The following is a 27,052-nucleotide window of genomic DNA, read 5'->3' as shown; positions in this document are numbered from 1 at the left end:
TATGGCGGCATATAAAAAACAGATTGTTTAATGTAAATATTTTATTTATGAAGGAACCTGTAATTGTGAATTGAGATTAATAAAATAAAACTAATGAATCAAAACAGGTTTGATTATCTTGATCTTTTGAGTTTATTTGAAAAAAAAAAACAATTGAAAAAGGCTTCCGTTCATCATCGTATTTATTTAGAGTTAGACTCTTATGAAAGACTAACTTACAGGCCAAGTATACCTTTGGTTTTTGCAACCGTTCCATTGTTTTAATTCTTCACAAATGAAGAATTAAACTAACATCTGAAAATTCCACTTAAAAGGGTGGTTGCATTTTAAGATTTTGTCGAAAGTCTGGTGCTATGTCCCTGTAGGAAGAATAATCATAACAGAAATACACAATCTACAGAACAAAAATAAATCAAAAATGAACACCCAAAAAAGCTTTTCAAATTCAAGAGATAGAATCACATTCTTTAATAAAAATCTTCTTATAAATAGTTATTCAAACATGATTGTACCACACACAATGTTTGCCTGGATTTGAGTACAATTTCCTGCAGTTTCCCAAATTTGTTCAGATCGCAGACTTCTAGTTAAAAAATATTATCAAGTCTCAACGACACAAGTTTTAAAATACAGATTTCTTTGTTCTAATCGGCTTTTTAGGGTGTGCACAACATTGGTAAGATTATGCTCACACATTTGCCAATGACTTACATGGCGTGTCATGGCCGAGCGGTTATGAGCACCGGATTCAAGCTCTGGTGTTTGATCAGCAGAGTGTGGGTTCGAATCCCGGTCGTGACACTTGCTATATAAAATTGGAGAGGTAGTGCTTTCTGCTCTGGCTTCGGACTGATGATACCCAAGCCTACATCTATATAGACTGTAAAAGGGGTAACCCTGTTTGAGCCCTAGGAGTAGGTAGCATAGGCCTCTGGAAAAAACAATTGTAGCCCACACCTTGAAGTGGCCTTCAGGCCTCGTGTGTCTGGCGACTTGCATATAAAAAATGAAAAATAAATATAAAAACAGGATAAACATGGTAACTCACATGCCCCTTTGCACAACACGCCTATCCCGTCCGCTGGTTTGGGAGTCAAAATCATGCTCAAACATGCACAAAAGTTTGCGTTGTGCAAGACTCAAGGAGTAATTTTTAAGAAAGACGCTCAATGACGGTGGGTTTTTCAAAATAAAAAAAAATTGTGAAAATTTTACAATGATTACTGTATAAAATCTCATTCAATGAAAAAGTAAAGGTATAAAAAATATATACATAAGAGATTAATTTGTGAATGTTACATTAGAGTTGTGCTCAAGATCATTGAAGTAAAAATGTACAACATGAATAAAAAAAAACGTTGCATTTTTAATCCGAGTGTAAAAAACAAAAACAAGATATTTTGACCTGAACCCGATGTCAGCTTCTGTCAGTCATGGCTCGATAGAGGGCGCTCTTTGGTGATAACTACCTCTTTCTTGGTGATGGCATGGGACTCGTGGATGTAGGATCTTTTGCGCTGCGTCTGTGTTGAGATTTCACCTACATCAAGTAAACAGATTGTCATTTAGTCATCAAGTAAAGACGCCATTTAGTCATCAAGAAAAAACGCCTTTTAGTCATAAAGAAAAGACTTCATTTGGTTATCAAGAAAAGACATCTTTTAGTCATAAAGTAAAAACGCTGTTCAGTCATCAAGAAAAGACGTCATTTGATTATCAATTAAAGTTTACAAGCTTTTGACCAATGAAATAAACATTACGGAGAAACTCCACTAGAGACATTCCGAGTTACGCCACAAAAACTCAGGCACTATCCACCAATGGCTGTGATGACATTGAATTACTTTGGTTATTGAACTTCATGAATAAGCAATAAATCTGTCTAGGGCAGTCAGCAGCCCAACTGGTTTGTGCATGATCCAATTAAGTCCACTGTTTGGAAAGGGAATTACATGGAGATAACAGGTGTGAGTTGTCAGACGAAAAGGATGTTTTTATTCGCCCCTCTTTAATGGAGCTTTCCCAAATACAACAAAATATTTCTACCTTTCCTGCTTCCTTGGTTGGAGAGGTTGACTTGTTAGTTTTAGAAGGGGGCGGGGCAAACAGGAAGGAGTCTGTCGTCCATGTTGAATTACCAAATTCCATAGAAGGAGTTTTCACAAGCTCTGGAGTCTTCACCTAAAGAAAAACAATCAACAACATTTTGTTTGAAAACGACATACGGAGTAAACTTTTAAAGTTTACGAGTTAACTGTTTCTCACAGTTTTATTTATAAATTGCTCTTATCCACTTTGTTTGGGGGAAAACCGTAAAAACCAGTTCGTCTTGTATTTCAATCAAGTTTGAAAATCAAATTTATAGAACGACAAAAATAGAAGAGAAACAACATTAATATCAAAGTAATTTCTAAGCCTCAACTAACAAATAAACCATATTTACAGTCCCAAATCCTTCTATATACCATTGCCAAAGTACATGCTTGGCTACATTGTCATCAATATTGTGTTACCTAATGCACTACCCCAAGCTATACATTCACTTGGTTAATATAATAGTAGTCTGATCTAGCTTTTATGTAGCAATTTACCTCTTTACCATCTCACAGTGTTTTTTTTTGTTAAAGACATGTTTTTTAAATCCGAGACCCATTTATGTAGTTGCAGCTCATTCAGAATGCCAGAAACATCTGGGCAAACCCCTTAGTCTTAACAATAAGTGTAATTGTACTGGTTCTAATGCATTACACAATACAAAGGTTCAACAGATTTTTGGCTTGTCCTGAGGACAAAGCAATGGGTGCGTTCGTTTAGCTTCCCTGGGTCGACCCCGGTCTGCCCCGGTACGTTCGAATAGCTTTGATGGGGCTCACCCGGGTCAGCCCCCAGTGCCCTGCTTGTAAAGTGGGTCACTTGGGGGTGACCTGAGGTGCATGCCGTCACCACGAGAGGGCGAGTGTGATCGTTTGAATAGCTCTTGTCATGGGCTCACCCGAGTGAGCACTGCGGGGTCGACCCAGGGAAGCTTATCGAACGCACCCATTAATGGTTAGGTGTCTTGCTTTTAAGGACTCAACCTGAACTCAAACTCACACTCCAGAGAAACAACAGAGCTTAACATTAGTGCAATACATCAAAACCATGTACATGTACGTTGTATAAAAGACAAACAGCAAAGAACAACCAACATACAACAGGCCTGATACTTCATGGAGGCAACGAAGGCGATTGCCTCCATGCCCCCTGGTCATTGCCTTGGTGCCCTTGAAATGCTCCAGTAGAAATTTACAATTGTACTCATAGGGTGCCCTTTACCAAGGAGAATACATGTGTATGAGGATAAAGTTGTTGAAGTAGCAGCTTGGTTTACACTGTCAAAAGTATACACAACAAAATATTGCACTACTCACAGTGTACACAGGTAGTGCTCTGAAGACAGCACCTAGACTCATCTCGCCAGTCCTTCCACTCTTCAGGTGATCATTGTAGAACTGTGGCTTCTGCAAGGCCTCAAAGAACTTCATGTCTTCTGGTTCCTTGTGTTTGGTTCTGGTTTGGACGTAGGCTGAACGTCGGAATGGCTTCCATCTGTTGAAAAGGTAACAAGAATGTTGGATAAATATTCTGTTTGTGGCAACACCATGTGATAGTCTACTTTGATGTGATGATTATTCTGATAAGAACGTGTTCTGCTATTCATCAACTGCCATGGAGTAGATTGGGAATCAGGAGACTACCTAGTTCTGATAACAACTAGTCATGTTGGTTATCAACTGTAATGGAGTATTGGGAAACGTGAGAATACCGTGTGAAGATAAGAACTTATCCTCCTGCTGTTTCTCTACTGCCACAGGTAGACTAGGAATGGGTAGTCCATTAAAAACTTGTTGTTCTATTTATCTACCGTTGTGTTGTGTGACGTGGCAAAGCAGTCTAGCACACCAAATTCAAGTGGTGGCCGATTCATTACAACGTGGATTTGGATTTTGATGCACAGTCTTAAACCTGTACCGATTTAATCAACTCAGGGCACTGCTAGGGTTCATGGCCAAATATCATAAAGCCTGTAAGCAAAAACAGGTTAACAGCCAACATTCCATAAAGTTTACACTGTTGCGACTGGTGCCCCACTAATTTTTGGTTTAGCAGAGAAATTGAGCAGTGTTTTCTGCTAATCAGCTTTATGAAGATGGGCCCGAATCTTATTTGTTGTTTCCCTTACTTATTGTCGTCAAACACCAGCGGGTACTCGTAGCTCTGAGTTGTCTTGTGCTTCTTCTCATTGACATTTTTCATCGGCCTGAGGGGCCCTTCGGTGATGTCATAAGGCAACACGGGGGTGCTACTCCTCTCAAGACTCGGGAAGTTCCAAGGACGGTGTTGACTGAAGAATCCCATGAAGTGACCACGAGCTGGGTCCTCAGCATACCAGAGTCTAAAAGAAATGGGTTTCAACAAGAGTTTGATGTAAACATAGGGAGACATCTAAAGAGACTTTTAAAACTAACATAGGGACATTTTGGGAGGGAAACTCTTGATCAGTTTCTGGTATAAGAATGTCCTATGAATAATAAAAAATACACACAAAATGGCATTACAGGAAAGCTACGATTTGTCGTCGAGTTTGAAAAACTCAGAAATTAAACATCCTTTTCAATGGGTGGGTGTGTTTACATTGAACTACTTGGGTCATTAAACTAAATGGTCGAGCAATTAAGTTCAGTTTTGAAAAGGAATTACATAGAGATAACAGGTGTGAGTTGTCAGAGGAAAAGGATGTTTTAATTCTGGCCTCTTTGTTCAATGGAGCTTTCCTGTCATGAAAGCAGACCCGAGTACACATGACACAAAAAGATTAATACAAACATAAAACCATATTAGTCTTTCCACAGTTTCTGGACAATTGAGAAGAGAAAAAAAGAGGAAAATGGTTTTACCTGACGGATCCATCCAATGATCCCGAGATGATGGATTTCATGTGATTGGTGTAGACGAGGGTCACGATGCGGCTAAGGTGTGCCCTCCAACTAATCAACTGTTTAATCAACTCCTATCAAATCAATACAATTCAATCAATAATCAATCAAAAACAAATCATCATTAACAACCGCCATCAAATCAAAATAAAAGCAGTCAATAAAATCAGTTGCTTAATTAAAGGAACATTACAGAATAGGTTTTTGCTAACAAAACAGTTTTTGGCAGTGTAAGCACTTTATGTAATCCACCATATACAAGAACTGACAAACCTGTAGAAGTTTGAGATCGATCAGCCATCTGGGTCACGAGAGAATAGCGGAAAAAAATACAATTACAAACTTTGCATTACATTGATGCCAAAACAAAAATGAATAAAACGCTCACTGAGCGATAAACTCCAAACGTGGACATTTCAGTCATAAATATTTCAAGGGATGTTTTCTACTATCATCATCATTAGACAATGTAAGTTTTGATGTAAATCTGTGATCTTCACGGTTTTGTTTCTTACCAATTCTGTAACGTTCCTTTAAATACTATTAAATCAAATTAATGAGATGATTAGTAGTACTTTTCAAACAAGCCCAGGTTTCCAAACCGTCCGATCAATCAATCAAGTACCTCACAAATTTTTGAGAATAAGAAAGAATAAACACTCACATTTTCATCGGATTGTGGATTCTCCAGAAACATGTCCACACTCCACATTGTTATATATCCCTCTGAAAAACCAAATTCACATATTATTAAAGACACTGGACACTATTGGTAATTGTCAAAGACTAGTCTTCACAGTGTATCTCATCATATATGCATAAAATAACAAACCTGTAAATATTTGAGCTCAATCGGTCCTCGAAGTTGCGAGATATTATTGAAAGAAAAAAACACCCTTGTCGCACCATGGTTACACGAAGTTGTGTGCTTTCAGATGCTTGATTTCGAGACCTCAAATTCTTAATATGAGGTCTCAAAATCAAATTCGTGGAAAATTAATTGTTTCTTGAAAACTATGTCGCTTCAGAGGGAGCTGTTTCTCACAATGTTTTACACTATCAACCTCTCCCCATTACTCGTAATCAAGAAAGGTTTTATGATAATGATTATTTTGAGTAATTACCTATAGTGTCCACTGCCTTTAAGTAGCAGTCACTCTTACAGTTCAATGCAACCATCTTAGGTGAATAATAATACTATACAAATAATTATCACAAAAGCAAGAGTAGAATATTGAATATTGAGACTATATTGCTATAGAATAAACCCATGCAGCCATATAGGGAGTGAAAAAACCCGTCCACATGAAAGGCACCGGTCCGGGCTCGCACCGGGGTCAAAATAGGTGCAAGGCATAGAGAAACCACTGAGCCAACCGGGCTCGAACCGAGGGACATAAACCACTGAGCCAACCTGACTGATGTATACAATTGCAAGGTGTGTACGTACTATTGTCTCCAGTGATGAGAACATTGCAGTCTTCATCAGCGCATATAGCAGTAACAGCTGAACCTTGCCTCCGAGTCATGGCCGAGATCTCACGTACCATCTCTCCCTGAAACAAAAAACAGGCCAAGGTTATCCACTGGGGGTATTCTACATCCCTATAAATACATCTTGTGCATACAGTGCACAGTATATAAACCCTTCTCTTGCCATAGGCGACTTGAGTTGACAGCACTCATACCCCCTCTTTTTTACCATCCCTTACAAAAATGTCATGTGACAATTCTTGTGGTCCCTTACATTACCACACAAAATACCACAAGAATATTAAATAACCACAGGAATATTAAATACCAGAGGAACTTATGTGGTAATATCAACAGACTGGCAGTTGGTTAGTTGCTTTTTCCTTTGGTACCTTGGCCCAATTTTACAGAGTTGCTAAGCACACAAATTCGATCAGCATGAAATTTTTTCCTTGATGAAAACAGGCTTACCAACCAAATTTCCATTTGGTGCATATTGCTTGTTACTGGTATTCAGTTGTTGTTTGCTTATCTTAAAAATGTCGTGGAAATTTGGCTGGTAATCCTGTTTTTATTGAGCAAGAAATTTCATGGTAAGCAAATTTTTGTTCTTAGCACCTCTATGAAATTGGTACCTGATCTTACCACACAAAATACCACAGGAATATTTATTACCACAAGAACTCTTCAGGTTGTTACTCATTTTTATTTCTTGCCTAACAAGTACCTTCATGTTCCAGAATTGAATAAGAGCATCTGAATGACACGACACCAGGATGGGGTCATAGGTCGTTACGATCATCCTAGCCGTTGGGTCAATATTCTCCAACTCCTCGTCAGCATCCTCATCGAGGACGGCGCCCTCTGCTGTCGGCAGTCTCTCTGTCCCGTCTTTCGCATTGTCCTCCATTAGCTCTTCCTTACTGACCGTATCTTTTTCTGCTGGTAAAAAAAAATCAAAATCAATGACAATTTAGTAAACTTCAATGTTCAACAAAATTGAAAAAATATTTATCAGACTCATAGTGAACATTTGAACCTCTATTTTTAACATTAATTTAAAGATATTATATGACACATTTAGGTAAATTACTATTGCTATTCAATTGAAAGAAAAAAAACCACAAGACTGCCGAACTTGTCCAGTCATAAGTTTGCTGATGTTGTTTGCTCTTTTCAGCCGTGTATAAAGCTCAAAATGTTCTTGTCACCCCTGTGACTCAAATACACCAAGGCCCACATCTCATTATGACCAGCATTATACATCTCGCTTGCCCGAAAATGCCAAAGATTGTCTACTGATTTTGTTTTTACCTGGTATGCCTCCCTCGTCTTGGTTGGTCTCCATCTCCTCAGCAGTTCCTACTGCTGTGTTAACATCCCTATGTGACACACTAGTCATAGCCCTTGATTGGGAACCAGTGAACGACTCAGTACCAGTATTTTTATCCTCATCCATTGAGCTGTGATCACTTGGGGAGACATGGCCCGTCAACTTCCTGTTCAAATGGAATATATAAATGTGTTACAATTTTTTGTTGGTAAAGAGGTCAAGTAAGACTTATTGTTAGTAAAATGCGTTCACGATTTTGTTCAACCTCAGTGATGACACAGGATGCTAGTTTGTTTGTATCCAATTCAATTAAATTTAATTCAAACTCAAAAAATTTAATTCATCATATCATTATATCAAAAAATAAAGGTCAACAATATATGAATGTGAAGGCACATTCCAAAAAGCTGGGCTTGTCAAGGAGCAGTCTACAAAACGAAACAAAACAACAGCTTTAAAATAGGGGAATAAAAAAAAATACCACCTACAACAAGTACAACAGTGTGTGTGTAACAGTAAAATAGGTTAAAGACAGTGGACACTATTGGTAATTGTCAAAGACAAGCTTTCACAGTTGGTGTATCTCAACATATGCATAAAATAACAAACCTGAGAAAATTTGAGCTCGGTTGGACATCGAAGTTGCGAAATAACTATGAAAAAAAAAACACCCTTGTCACACGAAGTTATGTGCATTCAGATGCTTGATTTCGTGACCTCATATTCTAAATCTGAGGTCTCGAAATCAAATTCATGGAAAGTTACTTCTTTCTTGAAAACTATGGCACTTTAGAGGGAGCCATTTCTCACAATGTTTTATACCATCAACCTCTCCCTATTATTCGTCACCAAGAAAGGTTTTATGCCAATAATTCTTTTGCCCTATTATTCGTCACCAAGAAAGGTTTTATGCCAATAATTCTTTTGCGTAATTACCATTAGTGTCCACTGCCTTAAAAGGAGTTTACTGAAATGGCTGGTGGATTAAAGATATTGCAGTATCCTTGTGGATCTTACTTGATGTATGCAGGATCAGGTTTTCTTGTCCGATGTACCATCAGCAATAATGAGTTGACCTGTCGTGGATGTGTAGTCTTCTCTTCATGTTCATTCTTATCATTAGCTGACATGCTTGGCAACCGAAATCTGCAATTTGGAGAGTAAAACATATGAATCATTTTTATGGGAGCGAACTCAGTACCGGGGTAATGTGGGTTGTGGGTTTGGGACAGCTGGAGAAATATCTACATGCTTGAGAGACATCATTTCACAATGACTGGAATAAGTACTGTTGTCTAGTTACTGAATCACAACTTCTTGATTTGTGCAATGCATAATCAAATTTAATAACCAATGTTTATATGAGAGAGATTGGTTGTTGCCAGCTTGGCATTTATATCCCATTGTGGGAATTAGCCGAGTTCCATTGACGGGAAGATCATCTTAACAAACAAACTTTGGGGGAAAAAAAGAAGGAAAAAACTCGAAAACCAGACTGTTCAGTGGGGGAGTCTGTCAACATACTTGGAGAAAAAATGAGTTCTATACGGGGAAAACATCTATTTCCAAAAGAAAAAAAATCCATCTGCAACTTATCCTCAATGATTTACCCCTTTTGGATAAACCTTCCCGCAACGAAGAATAGTTTTGAGAAGGGGTCTAGTTACAGGATTCAAATTAGCAAGTTCTCATTTTAGTTTAATGTATTACTCACATCTGTTGTACTGTAGCAGTGACAGTGTCCCATATGACAATGTTTCCATTAGCACAACCAGTCGCCATTGAGTCGGAAGTCAGGGGCGCTAGACACGTCACTTCATGACTCTCGAGAATGTTTTCCTGGTGAGAAAAAAAGCAAATATGCAAAAACAATAGTAGAAAATAAAGTTAACATTGGGAAGGATTTGACTTGGGTACAAGTGAGCCTGGGGGATGAGTTGACCTGGGCCCAATCATAGAGCTGCTTAAGCAGAATATACTGCTTTAATAATTCCTGCTTAGCAATAATGAGCTGGATACCAGCCACAAACTGAACAAAATGGAAAGCTTATTCTGGTCTTAATTTTGTTGTGCTTAGCATATTTTTGTGGCTAAGCAGCTCTATGAAACTGGGCCCGTTTCACCACTCTCAATGACATGAGAGGTAAATTTCTGCTTGTCACTTTTGAAAATTTCATCCCACAAATTGTGGTATTTTAAAGCCAGTATACACTTTCGGTACAGAAAAAAACAAAAAAAGTTCACAGATTTACAAATAATTTACAGGGTTTACAGAAGGTAATGGTGAAAGACTTCACTTGAAATATTGTTCCATGAAATGCTTTACTTTTGAGAAAACATTAAAACAATATAAATTCTCGTTAGCGAGAATTACGGATTTATTAAAAAACACATGTCATGACACGGCGAAACGCGCGGAAACAAGAATGGGTTTTCCCGTTATTTTCTCCCGACTCCGATGACCGACTGAACCTAAATTTTCACAGGTTTGTTATTTTATATATAAGTTGTGATACACGAAATGTGGGACTTGGACAATACTGTTTACCAAAAGTGTATAATGGCTTTAATATGTATAGTCTGCCGTACCTTTCTATTGATGTTTGTGATTTGCGCCGATGCGTGGCCGATATCGGGCAGCGGTCTGGACCGACTGAACGAGCTGGAACTACGACTGCTCAGACTCCCTGGATGTAACGATGGACTGTCCGACGAGGAGAGGTGAAATAAATCAGAGAACTCGGCATACAAAGTCAGGTCACCAACATCCTGGGAGTCCTAGAAAAGAAAACAACAAAAAACTGAAATATATCTTGAAAGTTTGTAACCCAAACATCTAAAAATGGTGGTATCAACTATCAAGAATGGACCTGTTGAAATTACTTTTATTTATAGTTAAACCACTACTTCAATGATGCTCATTGTCCACAAAGCACTTAACCTCAAGGGTGTCGTGGCTGAGCGAATAAGAGCACGGAACTCAAACTCTGTTGGTTTCTGATCAGCAGAGTGTGGGTTCGAGTCACGATTGTGACACTTGTGTCCTTTAGCAAGACACTTAACTATAATAGGAATGAATTAATGGCCCAGTGACCAGGGGTAATAATGTTGGAAGTGCTTTGAGACGCCCTTCGGGTGCGAAAAGCACCATATAAAAACTGATTATTATTATTATTATTGTATCTCAGAACTGCTTTAAGGAATCTTTGATCCAGTAACATGCTTCTCCTCAATGAACCCAAGTCTCGACACTCCTGGGGTGACAGGTCTCTTTCTGCAGCTGCCACGCTCTTGTCTTTGTACTTCAAATTTACAAGTCTATTCTCAAAGATTCCTGCTGCTCCAATTTTTGAGATGCTCCCTATAGGCCTACAACAAAGTTGTTCACTTACTTCTAGTAATCTTAGCTTGTTGTTCCAACCTGACGCTACTATACAGCGTCTCTCTTTGACTTCAATATACAGCAGGCTGGTCACACCAATGTCCTCATCTCCTCGCTCAGACTCCAGATTAGGCATCCAGGATCTAATCTCTTGCCCACTTCCAAAATCCCACACCTTTAATGATCCTGTTCAATTGAAAAAGAATTATGAATTAAGAGGAAGAAACTCTAAATAAATAGATAGAATTAAGAGCCTCGTTTTTCAAATCCAAAAAAAAATGTAGATGTTACTAAGATGATCCAAGATGAACTTACTTAATGATTTGACAATAAATTGTTGTTTAAAAAGGATAAAGTTCAGCTCACCAATAGAGGACCAGACGGGAAATATTTGTGGAATTGTGCCTTTGATATTACAAGCATGGCGTTTAGAACAGTCAGATGTCATGAGAATGATATTTGGCTATAGAATTCGCAAGTCTTGCGTGTATTTGAGCTTTTGTGACCGTGGTTCACACCATATGTAGTTTTACGTGGGCGAAATTTGGTTTCGTCTATTATTTTATTTAAACGTAGTTTATAACCATGACAATTAAATGTGATGTTTGGAATGTAATACTAAAAAAATATGAAGTAAAATCAATTGAACAGTACAACCAATAACCCCCAAAAACGTGACATTAAGTTCCTGTTACTTGCAAAACAATTAAGAATTTGTATCTACCTCCAATCAAGAAACTTATTTAAGCGCTTGTTTTGGTGACGATTGTGGTTAAGTGCTTTGCTCAAAGGCACACGTGTCATGACCGAGATTTAAAGCCCTACTCGTTGCTGACTACACCAGAACTGCGCCAAGACACACCACAACTGATTTTAACCATAAAGCCACTTTTTAACAGATGCGTTTTCAAGCATACATTTTTTTGCAATTTTGTAAACCAATGTAGTGTCTATATTGACTCTCTTAGTAGACCCTTACCATCTAATGCCCCTGATGCTAATCTATAGCCAGTCTTGTCGATAGCGATCGCCGTGATTTCAACATTAGGACCATGTGACTCGGTCACATGGTACACTTGCTTGCCTGACTCCAACTCCCATACCTACGATTTAACAAAGTTATAAATACAAAGTATATTATTTTTTTTCCAGAAATCTATAAAACATTTTAAGGCCAGGCATTGATGAGCGAAAACAAAGCTTCAATCCTAGCAAAAATGCTTGGGCCACCCATTCGCAATAAACATTCCCTGTCCACTTCCCCCGTGACAAAAAACATTTTTCTCACTCGTCCCCCCACTCAATATTGATGAAAGCACCAAAGACCGCGCAAGGAGAGCCAACATTGAAAGGGGGCACGGGGGCCGTGGTGCAGGGGCCCAACGAGATATGGCCGAGATTGTTGGTACCAAAACCAACTTAATGTGTGAAGCAAAATATAGCAATGTTTCTCAGCTCCCAGAAAGTGTACAGCCCTGGGCTACTGAGGCGCTCTCTTTCAGCCCCAGGAGTAGGTTGCAACGTGTCCCTAGTGGCAGTTGATTTCGATTGATAGCCCAAATCAGTCATGTATAGCCCTCACCTTACAGTGGCTGTCCTGCCTTGTGATATAAGGTGATCTCTCATAAACAAAATATAGATATATTAATTTTGGTTTTTACCCATATACACCGATGTGTGTAGCACTGTATACTCAGTACTTTCCTGAGTCCTGTGAACAAATATCACAGGCATGTTACTCGGGTGGAATTTGAACCCACGACCTTTTTGCAATTCTAGAGCAGTGTCATGAGTCTAGTTGGTATGACACTGCTCTAGAATTGCAAAGGTCGTGGTAAGGTAATTTTATGACACCCGAGTACTAAGCCTGTGATTTTTTTCCACAGGACTCGAGTACTGAGTATACAGTGCTACACACATCGGTGTATATGGGTAAAAACCAAAATTGATATTCTTTATCCCCGATGCAAATTTAACATCTATTAAATATAGATATATTTTTATAAAATTCAACGGCGAGTCGTTAATTTTGTTCTTTTACCAGTATTCACCTATGTGTGTCAGCACTGTACTCAGAACTTACCGGAGTAACGGGCATATTACTCGGGTGGGATTCCAACCCACAACCTTTGCAACTCTAGAGCAGTATCTAACCAACTAGACCACAGAGATTGCCCGGTAGCTAGAGGCAGTTCGTATAATAAAAACACTAGAACTGATTTATCTGCTTCTTACCTTGATGATAGATTCTGTACACACTGTCACCACTTGGTTGAGTTCTAGATTGAATAGGACCTGTGCTATAGGCCTATCATGAGTGTGAGGTACTTGCATGGTGTCCTGTACTGTCCTGGTTAATGGCCATAAATCCAGAACGCTTGAACCTTCAGGAGTAAGAAACGTTAACACAGAATGAACTTTTTGCTTTCTGTGTGGCAATAAGATAACATATATCAAGTGAATAAATCACAAGGGAAAAGGACTGGGTAAGTTTTAAAATTAATATTTTGGGTTTGAACAAAGACTGGAGTTGGATTTGAACCAACAACCTCAAGATTAACGTCTTGGCACTATACCAACTGAGCTAATCAGCCCTTGTTTGGCGGTCTCCCTATGAGCCAATATCTTTGTTCGGGGGTGCCAGTCCGAAGAGCTATGACCATTATCTGCAATACAACCTTTGTGCAAACCAAAACTACACAATTTATGTGAAAATGAGTCAGATGTAGGCAATTTCAGGAATTGAGTTATATGCATTGCTGGAAAGAACACATCAGCAGCAGTAATTTGGTATGTGTCTAAGCTTCGGGGTGTATGGCGTTGCTGAGTTACTCCCGTTTGAAATTAGCCACTACACCATTTTTTTTGAAAAACGAATTACAAGTAAAATGATATTTTAAACTACCATTGTGTGCAAAAGTATACAAATTAGACACAAGTATGATCACAAAATTGTTGTATTCATAGCTTTATTGCCTAAAAGTAAGTGTTCTAAAGTTTAACCATGCAACTAAAGATCTTAAAAAAAAAAAAAAATAACTGTCCATAACTTAATATTGCATTGGGCGACATGTGACTCATTTTCACAAAGTGGGACACAAATGGTGGCGCTATAGAAGACACCATTATTAGTATTATTATTATCCATTGATTATGTTTGTACCTGTAATGAGTCGTTCATGTCTCTCATCATACACCATGCAGTGGATCCTCTTCTCACCTGGCCGCTCTTCATTATCAGTGAAGACCTGTAAACTAGTCAGGGTGTGGATGTCCCACACACGGAATACCTAATCAAAAATACAGTGGACCAAAGTGAACACCATTGCCTTGATGTCTGAACATTTTCAACAAGTAAGTTTTAAACTGTTCCATTTGTGCCCTTTACTGCCGAAGCCTTATTGTATTTCCTCCATGACATTTTTGTTTTGTTTGTTTGTGTTATTGGGCTTTTGTTTTGGGTCTTATCTTTATTTTGTATTAAAAAAACCAAAGTTATTCTAAATTTTTATCTTCAAATGATCAGTTATGCTGGATGGGTCACCTTGGTTAAATACGGCTTGAATCAAATTAGATAAATAGAAAACAAAATGTTTGCAGTCTCAAGCTAGCAGGACACTGCACTGCGTCCATCCATAACTCAGAGCTTTCCGCTTCCGTGTAGATTCCCTTGGAGCCCACATAGGCATGCTGAAGCAAGACACCAGCTTGACCTACACTTTAAGTTGTCAGCTCATTCAGCAAAGCTTATCTCCCCCACAGTCTACACTCTGGCTGTTCATTCCAAATTGGTTTTGACATAATATCCACTAAAACCAAGTGGATCAACTCACCCTTGCTGTGGATAAGCTGACGACGTGTTGATCTTTCTCATTGACAGCAACGTCAATGATGGTAAACAAGTGTCCGATCATCTTGCCGGTGGGTCTGGAGAATATATGTGGATGCCAGATACGAATGATCTTATCGTTGCCTCCCGTTGCGATCACGTTGGCGTGGGCGCAGAAAGCGAAACAATTGACACCCTTTGGTATGCTCAAGGACTTACAAGGGCTGTGAACATGAACAAAAAAAAATGGAATGATCTTATAATACTAATTTTGGTTTTTACCCATACACCGATGTGTGCTAGAACTGTATACTCCGTAATTTCCCCCGAGTCCTGTGAACAAATATCACAGGCATATTACTCGGGTGGGATTTGAACCCACGACCCTTGCAACTCTAGAGCAGTGTCTTACCAACTAGACTACCGAGATTGCCCCGATTAAAATTTAACATCTATTAGATCTTATAATAATTAATTTTTTTAATAACAATTATCCAAAAGTACCAAGACCAGGGGTGGATTTCACAAAGAGTTAGGACTAGTCCTAAGTTAGGACTAGTCCTAACTTAGGACTAGTCCTAGGAGATATACAAATTCCATTGATAGTCCTAAGTTAGGACTAGTCCTAACTTAGGACTAGTCCTAGGAGATATACAAATTGCATGGATAGTCCTAAGTTAGGACTAGTCCTAACTTAGGACTAGTCCTAGGAGATATACAAATTGCATTGATAGTCCTAAGTTAGGACTAGTCCTAACTTAGGACTAGTCCTAGGAGATATACAAATTGCATATACAAAGTCCTAGGAGATATACAAATAGCATTGATAGTCCTAAGTTAGGACACTTAGGACTAGTCCTAGGAGATATACAAATTGCATTGATAGCCCTAAGTTAGGACGAGTAACTGGTCCTAACTCGAGATGAGACTAGTCCTAACTCTTTGTGAAATCCACCCCTGGAATGGGAACTTCATAAGAACTCCGAGGCGAAAGTAAAACTAGTCCCAGTAGATTGGGTTTTCAGTCCCTACCTGACTGTGCCGGTTTTCCCCTGAATAACTCTCTGGAGGTTTTCCTCCCACATCTAAAACTGAAAGTTCCCCCTAGTCCTCTTCCATTGGGCTATTGGCTAGTACAGTGATTAAGTTTGCCTTTATGAGAGTCAATTGCTTCAGAACCAGAATCAGGGGTGAGAGTCATTACTAACGAAAAAGTCTGAAACTTGGAAACAAATTCAAAGGTATGTTGAAATGATGCCATTTCTACCGTTTGGTAACCCTTGGGGTTATAGATTCCAAGGAGCTTTTGGAAACAGTATTAAAAGCACTAGAGAAATAGACCAATGAGCAGGATTTCTTTAATTATGGGAAAAAATAATGTCTGATTTTCTTCACCAGGCCGACATAAAAAGTCTGAATTCAGCCATAAGTCTGAACAATCTCATCCCTGCAGAATTAATAAATGAAATTATTGAAACGAAATGAAATAAAGAGGAAAATGACTCCGCCCTTCAGAACTTACATTGAGTCGCTTAATCTGTCGATGGATTCTAGGACAAATGACGTTGAGCTGCTCGGTGAGCATGAAGCAAAACAACGAAGATCAGCCAGGTATTTGACCTAAGGGTGAAAGGTCACATTAAGTCAGCAAGTCAAAAGGGGGGAAAACAAAAAATCACAAATTTTGCGTTTAAGTTCTTAAATGAAAATGAGTTTGCTATCAAGGTGCAGCTGAATGCAAAAGTGTAGATGCACTCTTGTTGAAATCATGTCTAGAGCTAGGCCCAATGTTACAGAGCTGCTTAAGCACACAAATTTGCTAAGCACAAAACAATATTGCTTACTATAATAAGGTTACCAATCTTATTGAAATCAAGTCTGGGGTGGGCCCAATGTAATAGAGCTGCTTAAGCACAAAAATTTGCTAAGCACAAAACAATATTGCTTACTATAATAAGGTTAACAATCTTATTGAAATCAAGTCTGGGGTGGGCCCAATGTAATAGAGCTGCTTAAGCACAAAAATTTGCTAAGCACAAAACAATATTGCTTACTAGAATAAGGTTACCAGCCAAAACACAGAGTCACATCTACCATTTTCGACTTGTGTCCTGCTTACTTCTGCTCATTAAACAATTTTGTAAGCAGTATTGTCTGCTTCTGCTTAAACAGCTCTATAAAACTGTGCCAATTAGGACTCAAAATTGAGTCAGACTATGCTACTAATCAATGTCTTAAAAGAGTCTTTCAGTTTGAACGAAATATTCTTCACCCAAACACTCAAGGTAAAAAGTATCAAAGAAACTGTCAAAGAAAAAAAACAAAATTAAAAAGTTACCTTTAAGACCCAGTCATCATGTAACTTCCTCTTCTGTATCGGGCTGTGGAAATAATTAAACAAAAATTGTTTCTCAGATGTCCCAATAAACTAAAATCTACAAATTGTTCATTTTCTTTCAACAAAAGCTGATCTTTTATAGAGGAAATCATTCAAGAATATTGAATTTGCAAAGGGCACTTGCATTGGTAGCATTTGATGAAGGGACACCAAGGCAAAGAACTTCATCACTATTCCTCTAACTTAAGAGTTGACTTACTAGCTAAGCGTGGCTGGCTCGATAACCAAATTTCCATTCCTCTTGTCCACCTTAGCATGCTTAGTGTTGAGGTCCTTAGCGGCTATCCTAAGCAGATTGACGTAACCGAGATCGTCACCAAACAGTATACTGTCTTCATGGATGGAGGTGTTGTAAGGGACATAGGTCATACACTGTACTGAGTTATCGGTTGGCTTGATGCTGAAGATACTCTGAGATAAGATAAACACAGGTGAATATTAAATACAAAGTAATAACCAAAGCCATACCAGGGCTCAATTTCATAGATTGTGCTTAACATGTTTCTGCTTAGCAAAAATAAGCAGGATACCAGTCACAAATTGTACATGGGATTTGGTAGTTTGGCTGGTAGCCTTATTCCTGTAAGCATAATTTTGATGTGCTTAGCAACTTTTTGTGCTTAACTCAGCTCTATGAAACAGAGAAAACATTTCAGTAGCATTTATATCCACCAAAATACACACTGCTCATTTTGAAAAGTACATTAACATTTGTTTACTCAATCAATTAAAGACACCTTGCTTTTGTGTAAAATATCAAAGGAGACAAAATGAAAAAAAAAGAAGTCAACACAAATAGTTTTCATCAAGCTAGTTTTTGAACACTAACCTGGTTCTTGCCTTTAGCCCTGTGATCCCATATGCATATGCTACGCTCAGTTGCAGCAGCCACTCGTCTCAGGCTAGGTAAATAGTCAATACCAGTAACCCAGGATGTTTCCTGATCAGACAAATTCATGAAAAGTACAATTAATTTCATCAAAATGAAAACTAGTGACCAGCTTCCTCAAGCCTTTAGAGACCATTGATTTCAGTTTATGGAGATCATGTGTTGCCCCAGTGTCTTGGCCTTGGTGCCCTATTCAGATTTTAGTATCTGTCACAGAAAAATGAAAATGCTTGAATGTTATATGAATATTCATTCAGGCCCTTCAGAGATACTGCATAGATTTGTTCAAGTTCTTTTTAACTTTGTGTAAATATTCATGAAGGGCTTGGTGCCAGGACCCAATGGACCCTTCCCATGAAATATGCTAATTACATTCACGCATGCGCACAGACCCTGTTGGTTGGGAAACGCCATAAAGTTGTGCACTAAGCAGACGCGCAATCGCGTCTGCGTCACGCACCCATTAGCCATGTACAAAACAGCATGATGTTCCCTCATTTTGCCAACCAAAACGTTAGTGCGCACGCGCTATGTGCAACTTACATATTTCATGGGAAGGGTCTATTGGACATGGTTGTAAGGGGTCAATATTAATTATTCATTATGCGCACTTTTGACCCAAAGGGGATACCCCAATATGAGGAGCAGTGAACCTCAAGTTTAACCTTTCAGTTTATTTGCATAATCTGGGGGTAAACAAATCTTTGCAAAATGAAAATAATCTTTGCAAAATGAAAATAGCCTTGACCTCTGAAATATGAAACTCTAGCCCTGGTATAATCATTGCTAATCTTAGCTAATCCGTCTCCACAGTACTTAAGCAGCATGCAGCATCAGAGTCCAGCTTTCTCCAGAAGACGATAAGAGCATACTGGTCGAAACGTCAAGTTGAAACCGACAGTTCTTTTCAGAACCACCCCAACTCATTAAAGATAGTCATTACAAGGTGTTACCGCAAATCTTTCCATATCGTATGTCCACCATGCAAAATTTCAAATCCTACTTAATTGCTAATCTTGTTGTGTTTTCCGCTCTGTTATATATCTTCAGGAAAACAAATCAGGAAATTAGTCAGAAATAGAGAGCATCAATTGTAACTTCAGTGAAAAGGAAGTTTTCATAAGATTTGAACTTACGTTGACATCACAGCAAGCTTGAAGTCTTAGACTCTGTACAAAGAAACAACAAGATCTCAGTAAAATGAAAATGCTTCATGCCATATCTAGGTACTCTCTGACAAAAAAACTGCATCAAAAATTTTGGAAAAAAAATGGTTTCCACTGGCACATTTAAGAATAGAACATTCATTTAGTTAAAAACACTATTTTTATATATAGGATTTGAGGCATTATAATTTTATAGACAAAGTTACACAGCTTTAGAGTATGTACAGAAATCAGGAGGCCTGATATGTTGATTTCAACTGGGTCCATTTCATGCACTAAGTATGTGATTGCTTCCATGCCCCCTGGTCATTTGCCTTGGTGCCCTTAAAATGCTCCTGTAGAAATTTACAATTTCCTAATAGGGTGCCCTTTACCCAGAAGAAAAAAGCATTGTGGTGCCCCTGCCCTTTCAAAAACGAAGTGTACAGGCCTGCAGAAATAAACACTAAAATAAAACATATACTTTGAGTATGAGAACATTTACTAAGTTAGGCAAGGTATTTGGAACAAAGAAAACAAAAGAACCAACATGAATTGCTCTAGAATTGCAAAAATTGTGGGTTCGAATCCCACCCAAGAAATAATATGCCTGTGATTTTTCTTACAGAACTCGGTAAAGTACTGAAGTACTGAGTATACAGTGCTTACACACATCGGTGAACATGTATGCGGGTAAAAACCAAAATTGATATTCTTTTAGTAGTTCTTACCTTACTATTCCAGACTGATATAGCACCTTTTTGTGAAGCGGATATGTAGATATCAATGCTAGGATTATGAGTAACTGCACTAATAACATCTCGTCGTTTCTTGTCACCTGAAAAGAGGTTTTCAACAAAAGCAGTGAACATTTTTAAAAAGTGACAAATTATCCTTCAAAAGTCTTCAGTTGACATTTAAGGCTATTATATCACTGTCTCCTCAATTTCTGTTAAAAAGAAAAGGCTCCAAAAGCAGAAGGATCAGAAATTTTATAAAACCGGCGCCTGGTGCGCAAAATACTTGCAACGGCAGCTTCTTCCTTTAACAGTGGTCCTCTGGCCAATTAATAAGGGAATAACAGGGTAGCGACCAATTCTTAAATGTCGTTTAAAACCTGCAGGGTCGTTGCCGTGTGATAAAGGTCCACCTGGCTAGTTACTAGGCCTACTTTGTAGCACAGTGTTGAAAAGCATCCCTTTTCAATACGAAGTATGGACTAGTGAAAAAAGCTGACGGACAAAGCTAACTGGTCTGGACCTAACACTGTCAAATAACTACAGAATTTTCTTGGAATCACTGACAGGTAAGAAGCGTTCTAACAATAAAAAAATAAGACAATAAATACTGAGAAAGTGCTCTAACGTACCTGCAGCCTCTCCAATGCGGTGTTTCTTGGATACAGTGAAGACACTGATGTCTTCACTTAGGATCTGGTCTGGTTCCTCGTCTTCTGACTGAAAATAACCAAATAGCTGCCAAGACAAAACAAAACAAATGCATCCATTACAACAGTTAAATATTAAAATACATCTCGATACCAAATTGATTTGACATCCACTGGTGACCGCACTGTTTGGCCACTCAAATGTTAAGCCCATTATTCCAATTTACAGCTCATCCAGTTTTATAAATGCAACAGTCACCATAATTTATTTTATTTTAGAGCAACAAAGACAGTTACTTACTGTTTCCTTGCACATAATACACAAGTGTCTAAGACATTGTTTAATGTATAGAGTTATAGAACTAGAGGGTGCACTGGCCTATGCGGCCATTTTCTAAGTTGACAAAACAGCATCGCACAGCGTGTGTTTGTGCGGCTATTTTGTAAGTTGAAAAAACAGCATCGCGTAGCGCTCAATAAACACAAACTCCAACGTGTACTTCATATTCAACGCGTGTACAGAATGGCGCGCGTGTCTCCTTGCGGTCCCGTCGCACTTATGCAAGCAGCATCTTCAGTGCGCCCTCTAGTTCTTATATAACTCGATGATGTAAATACAGTCTGGTTTTGACCTTTCTGATCAGCAATCTGGTTTCTCAAATACTTTATGATGGTGCTTCATACATTGTTTGACATTTCAAATCTTTCCACTCCTTTTTCAGAGGATTGCATGATACAATAGCAACCTTATTATTAGAAAGATGAGATATATACTACATGTAGGCCTTCTCCTCTTTCCGATAAATGTAAGCTTGGGTATTGAGGGTGAACATGGGCAAAACTCAGGATTGTGCTCATGAAGGCTTAAGAATAAGATTTTTGCTAAGTGTACTATTGGTTTCACTAAAGTCGACAAAAGAAGAGGGAGTGTAAATGCAGGAAAGGGATCAAACAAATAGCCCTCATCCATAATATCTGCAAAATGTGGATGTCTAATTCTGGCAAAAAAATAGAGTATTACATCTGTGGGAGATAATTGTTACTCAAACAGAATGGTCGCTTTAAGATTCTGTAATGTTCCCTTGCCCCTAAAAGAAGAAGAAAAAAAAAAAAACCTCATGCCCTCATCAAAACTTCTCAACTTTTGAATTATTGTTTGTCTTGTGGCTTGGCAGGAGTACCTCTGCGTCAGAAAAAAATATGTAAGATGCACCATCAGGTCATTTTCTCTGGTGATAAAACTTATGGCCCAATATCCTCTTTGTACAGTGTACGCATTTATTTATTTCTAAAAAAAGAAGGAACACAATTTTTTTTGTTTTCCTTATTTGTTTGTTTTCAAGCAGTGGCCATCATTTTCTACCACTCAAACCTGATCTTGATCGGCTGACGGCGCTTGTTTCCAGTGCTTTTTCTAAACTCCTCTCTTTCCCAAAATAACTTCAATCAATAAGCTTGAAAGAAAAAAATCAAACAAGTTAAAACGGAGGCAAACAGAATCGAATTTCTTGCTATTCTTCAATGTAGACATAAAACCATCAAGGTAAATATTCAGCATGAGGGGGGGGGGGGTCCTAAGAATGGCATGCAGTAGCAAGGCTTCCTTTTAGAAAGGCAGTATAGAGTGGCTGCTAAACTGGCTTGCTTTCAGAGAGGCTGCATAACTAGCATGCAGCAAGTACATTGCTGGGCATTCTAGTGTTGGGATTAGAGATTACAAGGGTCCTTGCTCTATGGGTAAACTAATCAAACAGCACTGGAGGTTTGCTGTGTAGCCAAATACACTGACCAAACAAAGCGTAATCTCAGAAGAGATATTAGTTAAGTATTGAAAACTTTTTTTTTTTAAAGTTTCAATCAATCAAATTTTTGTCCTCGATTTCTTTGTCTGTATTTTGGCAATCTATAGCTTAAAGGGGCTCATTGCCTTCAAATCTCTCAAAATGCTCACTTTTTTGATTTGCATCTTATCCTTTTCAAGAGTTGTTTGAACACACACAAAATACCTGCAGTGTGTTGTAATTTAATTAGTGAGCAAGAGTAGTGATTAAAAAAACCCATAAATTTGACTCATGAAATACATTATAACCCAGTGGAACATAATATAATAATATAAGGTCGACCCCGCCATTTTGTGGAGTAAAACAAATTGGTTCCACAAAATAGCAGACCATTTTCCAGTGCTTAACTTTTACAAAAAAAGTTTTACACTTGGAATTGGATCCAAGGCTTGGGGTTGGGGCCACTGGTTTAAGCACCAGGCCAGTAAACTTCAGACACAAGTCTGGTGATTTTGTGTTTCTCAACCGAGTGTGCCTTATTTCTATGTAGCTAGTATCCCTAAAGGCACTGGATACTATTGGTAATTGCTCAATATAATTGTTAGCATAAAAACTTACTCGTTAGCGATCATGTTTATAGTAATAGTATAAAACATTGTGAGAAATGGCTTCCTCTGAAGTAACGTCGTTTTCGAGAAAGAAGTAATTTCACACACACTAAAATATTTCAATTTGATTTCGAGACCTCTTAATTTTGTTGGGGTCTTGAATTCAAGCATCTGATAGCACACAACTTCGTGTGACAAAGGTGTTTTTTCTTCCATTATCTTGCAACTTCGAAGACCAATTGAGTTCGAATTTTCAAGTTGAGATACACCAAGTGAGAAGACTGATCTTTGATAATTACCAAAGGTGTCCAGTGTCTTAAATAAAAACAAAGTGTGTTCAAATGTTGACTTTGATACATGTACTCAAGAGAATTCAAAGATTTTCATCAGCCTAGACAAAGTATACACACACACTATATAAATACAAGACAAATCCATAGTGTTTGTTGTTCGTTTTATCGAAATGTGTAGACCAAGAGCTTCTTTCTCATTTTTGATATTATGGCTGTCAAAAAATTCAGTTCAGGTCAACAACTTGAGCTACAGTGTACAAACCCTGCGGTTTTGTGGAATTATGTCCCAAATTTACACCAGTGTTCTGTTACTTTTGTTGATAAATGATGTCAATGAATAAAGTAGGTTACTTTTTTCTAAAAGAAAATACGTTTGCTGTATAGTTAAATGATTCTGAGATGTGATATTAAATTAAAAAACAAGCGGCAGAAATGAACGATTCTGTATGTGATGTACGAAAAAAGAGTCAAGGGGCTACTGGAGGGAGGGGGTGGTCCTTTTTTATGGAGGCGCCTTGGCAACGGGTGACTTTGTTTGAGCGGATGTCTGGCATTCATTTGAATTTACACCAAATTCCTGTTGTAATAATTGTCTACTCTGGTTGCCTCAGTTTTGAGGGAAGCTACTTCGAATCCCGGTCGTGACATTTGTGTCCCTAAGCAAGACACTTCACTATAGTTGCTTCTCTCCACCCAGGGGTAAATGGGGACCTGTGAGGGCAGAGATGGTTCTTGTGATTGATTTAGCTGAGTGGCCCATTTGTTGCACAAGACTGTTGCCCAGGGAGCTGAGATGGTTTAAGAAATGATTTAAGGCCCAGTGACAAGGGGTAATAATGTTGAAGCGCCATGAGCGTCACTGCGAGACAGACCTGAGCGCTATAAGAAGCCATTATTATTACAAACATACCTCACTCCAGTCAACCTTAGCATCAGGGTTGGTGCTGATCTTTCTGAAGATAGCCTTCAAGTCTTGACTGCGTATATCCGGACCAAATAACGAACGAATGGCATCGCAGAAAACATCAAAGCGAAGGTTCTCTACAAATGGAAAAACAAAGGATTTCAATTGAATGCAATGTGAAAATTAAAGCCCTTTAAAAGCAAGTTGACCAACCATGAAACAATTCAGCTGGATTGGTTGTGTACATATTGGCACATGTAGAACCCTAGTCCAGCATGTGGACCGTTTTCTTGCAGAGATACCTTGTGGCTCCGCGCACAGAGAAAGCTTTAGTTCCAACTACGCTTTCAGTGTCAACACACAGTACACAGATGACAGAAAAAAAACCTTGTCACTCAAAGTTGCGTGCTTTCAGATGCTTGAGTTCGGGACGAAATTAAAGTCGTGGAAAATTACTTCTTTCTCGAAAACTACATTTCTTCAGTGGGAGCCGTTTCTTACAATGTTTTATACCATCAACAGCTCTCCATTGCTTGTTACCAAGTAAGTCTTTATGCCAACAATTATTTTGAGTAATTACCCATATTGTCCACTGAACTGCCTTTAAATTTGCAGTACACTACAACAAGAGTACAACTTGACAAGAACAACAAACATTAACGAGGAAAAATTACCATGCTTCAACCATCTTCGACAAACAATGGTAGAAATTAAATTTGTACACCTCCATGCTTCACAACAAACATTTGCCAAGCAAATGAAATAACAACATTCAACTCATTATTAAATGAGAACCATGACCAGGGCTGTATGCTTCGTTTTTGAAAGGGCAAGGGCACCAAGGCATTTTCTCTTTGGCAAAGGGCACCCTATGAGGACATTGTAAATTCCTACTGGAGCATTTCAAGGGCACCAAGGCAATGACAAGGGGCAACGGAGGCAATCGCCTCTGTTGCCTCCATGAAGTATCAGGCCTGCAATCTGCATGACCATGTCAGTTTGTATCAAAAAATACGACTAAACATAACATAGACATCTGTATACCACACAAATATATTTGGCCCTATATATGAACAAACTCAATTGATACGACAGGCAGTATTGCAAAACGAGTGTGTGGGCCCGAGCAGCCCTAAGTAGCAGCGGGACCTACCATTCAATGTCTGCCGTCTCTCCTCTGCGCTAGCCTCGCTGTCCTGCTGGGTTAGTTCCGCAATGTACAACTCGAACTGTTTCAACTTTAGCGTGAACGTCTGCGATGTGTACGGTCGCCCCAGTCCACCAAAATCCTTCTCTACAGATGCCATAATTGCTGAAGAATGCAGCCTTTCATGTTTGATAAATTCCACTTGTGTCCATCATTATCATTCCCAAACAAAAGCAAATAAATCCTGGCAAGAGAACTTCAGAAAATCAGCGCGGTGTATGCAGCAGCGCGGTAGAATATAGCCGGACGACACTTCACAGATTTTGGTTTCTCAGCATTGGTGTTCGGTAAATGGCAGTCGTGTTTAACTTCAGGTGATACTGGTGTAAACAGTCAATCCCAACACATCAACAAGCTATTATGAAGTAACTGATCATTTCATGGTTCCATTTCAACCAGATATAATATGACAGCATAACAACTGCAAGAAATGTTCACTTAATGACGGGACCGGTTATCACAAAGCATGCTTTATTAGCCTTTAGTACACAGTCGACCGACACAGCGCAGTTGTGTGAAGATACGGTCCATTGACCTTTCGACACTGTGTACCCATGACTACAGACGCCTACAGTTGAATGCACTTAGCAAGTGTCCATTCTATGTCTTGATTATAATCACTGTCGGCAAATTTAATACAAACACTGTACATTAAACAGCAGTTTAATTAATAACTTGCATTCAAATGGCATGGCCCTTGCTGAGGCTTTCCAACATCCAAAGGCGGGGGGGGGGGGGGGGGGGGGGGTGGATAATGGCGGAAGGGAAGGGGGGGGGGCTCTGCCACTTTTACGCATGCGACCCCTTGAGTTTTCCTGATTACAATACACATTCAATAACAAATCGACCAAGACGTGGTCAAAGAAAGACACTTTTAACGAAGGATTTAAGATGAGGGGGAATATATCGATATGTTCGAGGGATATAGGGTATGTCACAGATTAGGTGTGACTGTAATGCCAGCCCTGAGGCAACTGGCTGGGGTGTAGGAAGGTATAGGAATGGAGTGACAGTCATGCCCGCGGTTGTGACATTGCTGTTAAATAAATTAAAAGGTAAACTCGGTAAATAAAAGATGAATTGAGAGGAACATTAAAATAACAACGGAACATTACACTCAGTGGTGTGAAAAAAGGATGTTTTTTTTCTTCTATATATCAGTTGTCTGTGTGTAGTTAGTACATGAAATGACAGCAAACTTTAAATGAGATAAAAAGTAAGAAACAAATACCATTTTTGTGTAGTCTTAAAATTTTATTATACCATAAACACCGGAAACGCCAGAAAACTTGAGTGGGAGAACATCTATAACATCTGATCTAATTACGCCCTTTGATTGATGCAGTTCTCTTATCATATTATTTCACTACAATAAATATACGGAAATTTTAACAACATTGATTTATAAATCATTTCAACGGCTGACAAATAAAAGTTGAGCTAAAAA

At 38.6% G+C, this 27,052-nt stretch overlaps 1 protein-coding gene across 1 annotated transcript; it reads right to left on the bottom strand.

Moving 5' to 3' along the window:
* Window positions 1-966: 966 nt before the first annotated feature.
* Window positions 967-26,077, bottom strand: LOC117305769 (WD repeat-containing protein 64-like). Its single transcript, XM_033790643.1, has 26 exons — window positions 25,552-26,077; window positions 24,405-24,535; window positions 20,795-20,900; window positions 20,157-20,263; window positions 19,417-19,449; window positions 18,221-18,331; window positions 17,591-17,802; window positions 17,332-17,374; window positions 16,516-16,613; window positions 14,998-15,217; window positions 14,328-14,454; window positions 13,400-13,548; window positions 12,144-12,267; window positions 11,175-11,350; window positions 10,372-10,560; window positions 9,497-9,621; window positions 8,800-8,928; window positions 7,764-7,948; window positions 7,177-7,391; window positions 6,427-6,532; window positions 5,641-5,702; window positions 4,938-5,050; window positions 4,223-4,435; window positions 3,411-3,588; window positions 2,047-2,181; window positions 967-1,540 (listed from the first exon to the last, which is right to left on the bottom strand). Exons 1-26 carry the CDS (start codon window positions 25,703-25,705, stop codon window positions 1,466-1,468), a joined length of 3,516 nt encoding a protein of 1,171 aa, XP_033646534.1. The 5' UTR covers window positions 25,706-26,077; the 3' UTR covers window positions 967-1,465.
* Between the last annotated feature and the right edge of the window lie 975 nt (window positions 26,078-27,052).

This window comes from Asterias rubens, unplaced genomic scaffold, assembly GCF_902459465.1.
Source record: "Asterias rubens unplaced genomic scaffold, eAstRub1.3, whole genome shotgun sequence".
Classification (NCBI taxonomy): Eukaryota; Metazoa; Echinodermata; class Asteroidea; order Forcipulatida; family Asteriidae; genus Asterias; species Asterias rubens.
The sequence above is the reverse complement of the archived record's forward strand: the minus strand, read 5'-3'. Positions and strand labels throughout refer to the sequence as shown.

What these genes read in the sequence shown, in the direction of transcription:
- LOC117305769 (XM_033790643.1), bottom strand. Translation starts at nt 25,705, where the DNA reads ATGGCATCTGTAGAGAAGGATTTTGGTGGACTGGGGCGACCGTACACA. An exon ending in GGGCTAAAGGCAAGAACCAG is followed by an intron (nt 17,803 to 18,220) that starts GTTAGTGTTCAA and finishes ATCTTATCTCAG; the next exon opens with AGTATCTTCAGCATCAAGCC. An exon ending in ATGATGACTGGGTCTTAAAG is followed by an intron (nt 16,614 to 17,331) that starts GTAACTTTTTAA and finishes TTTCACCCTTAG; the next exon opens with GTCAAATACCTGGCTGATCT.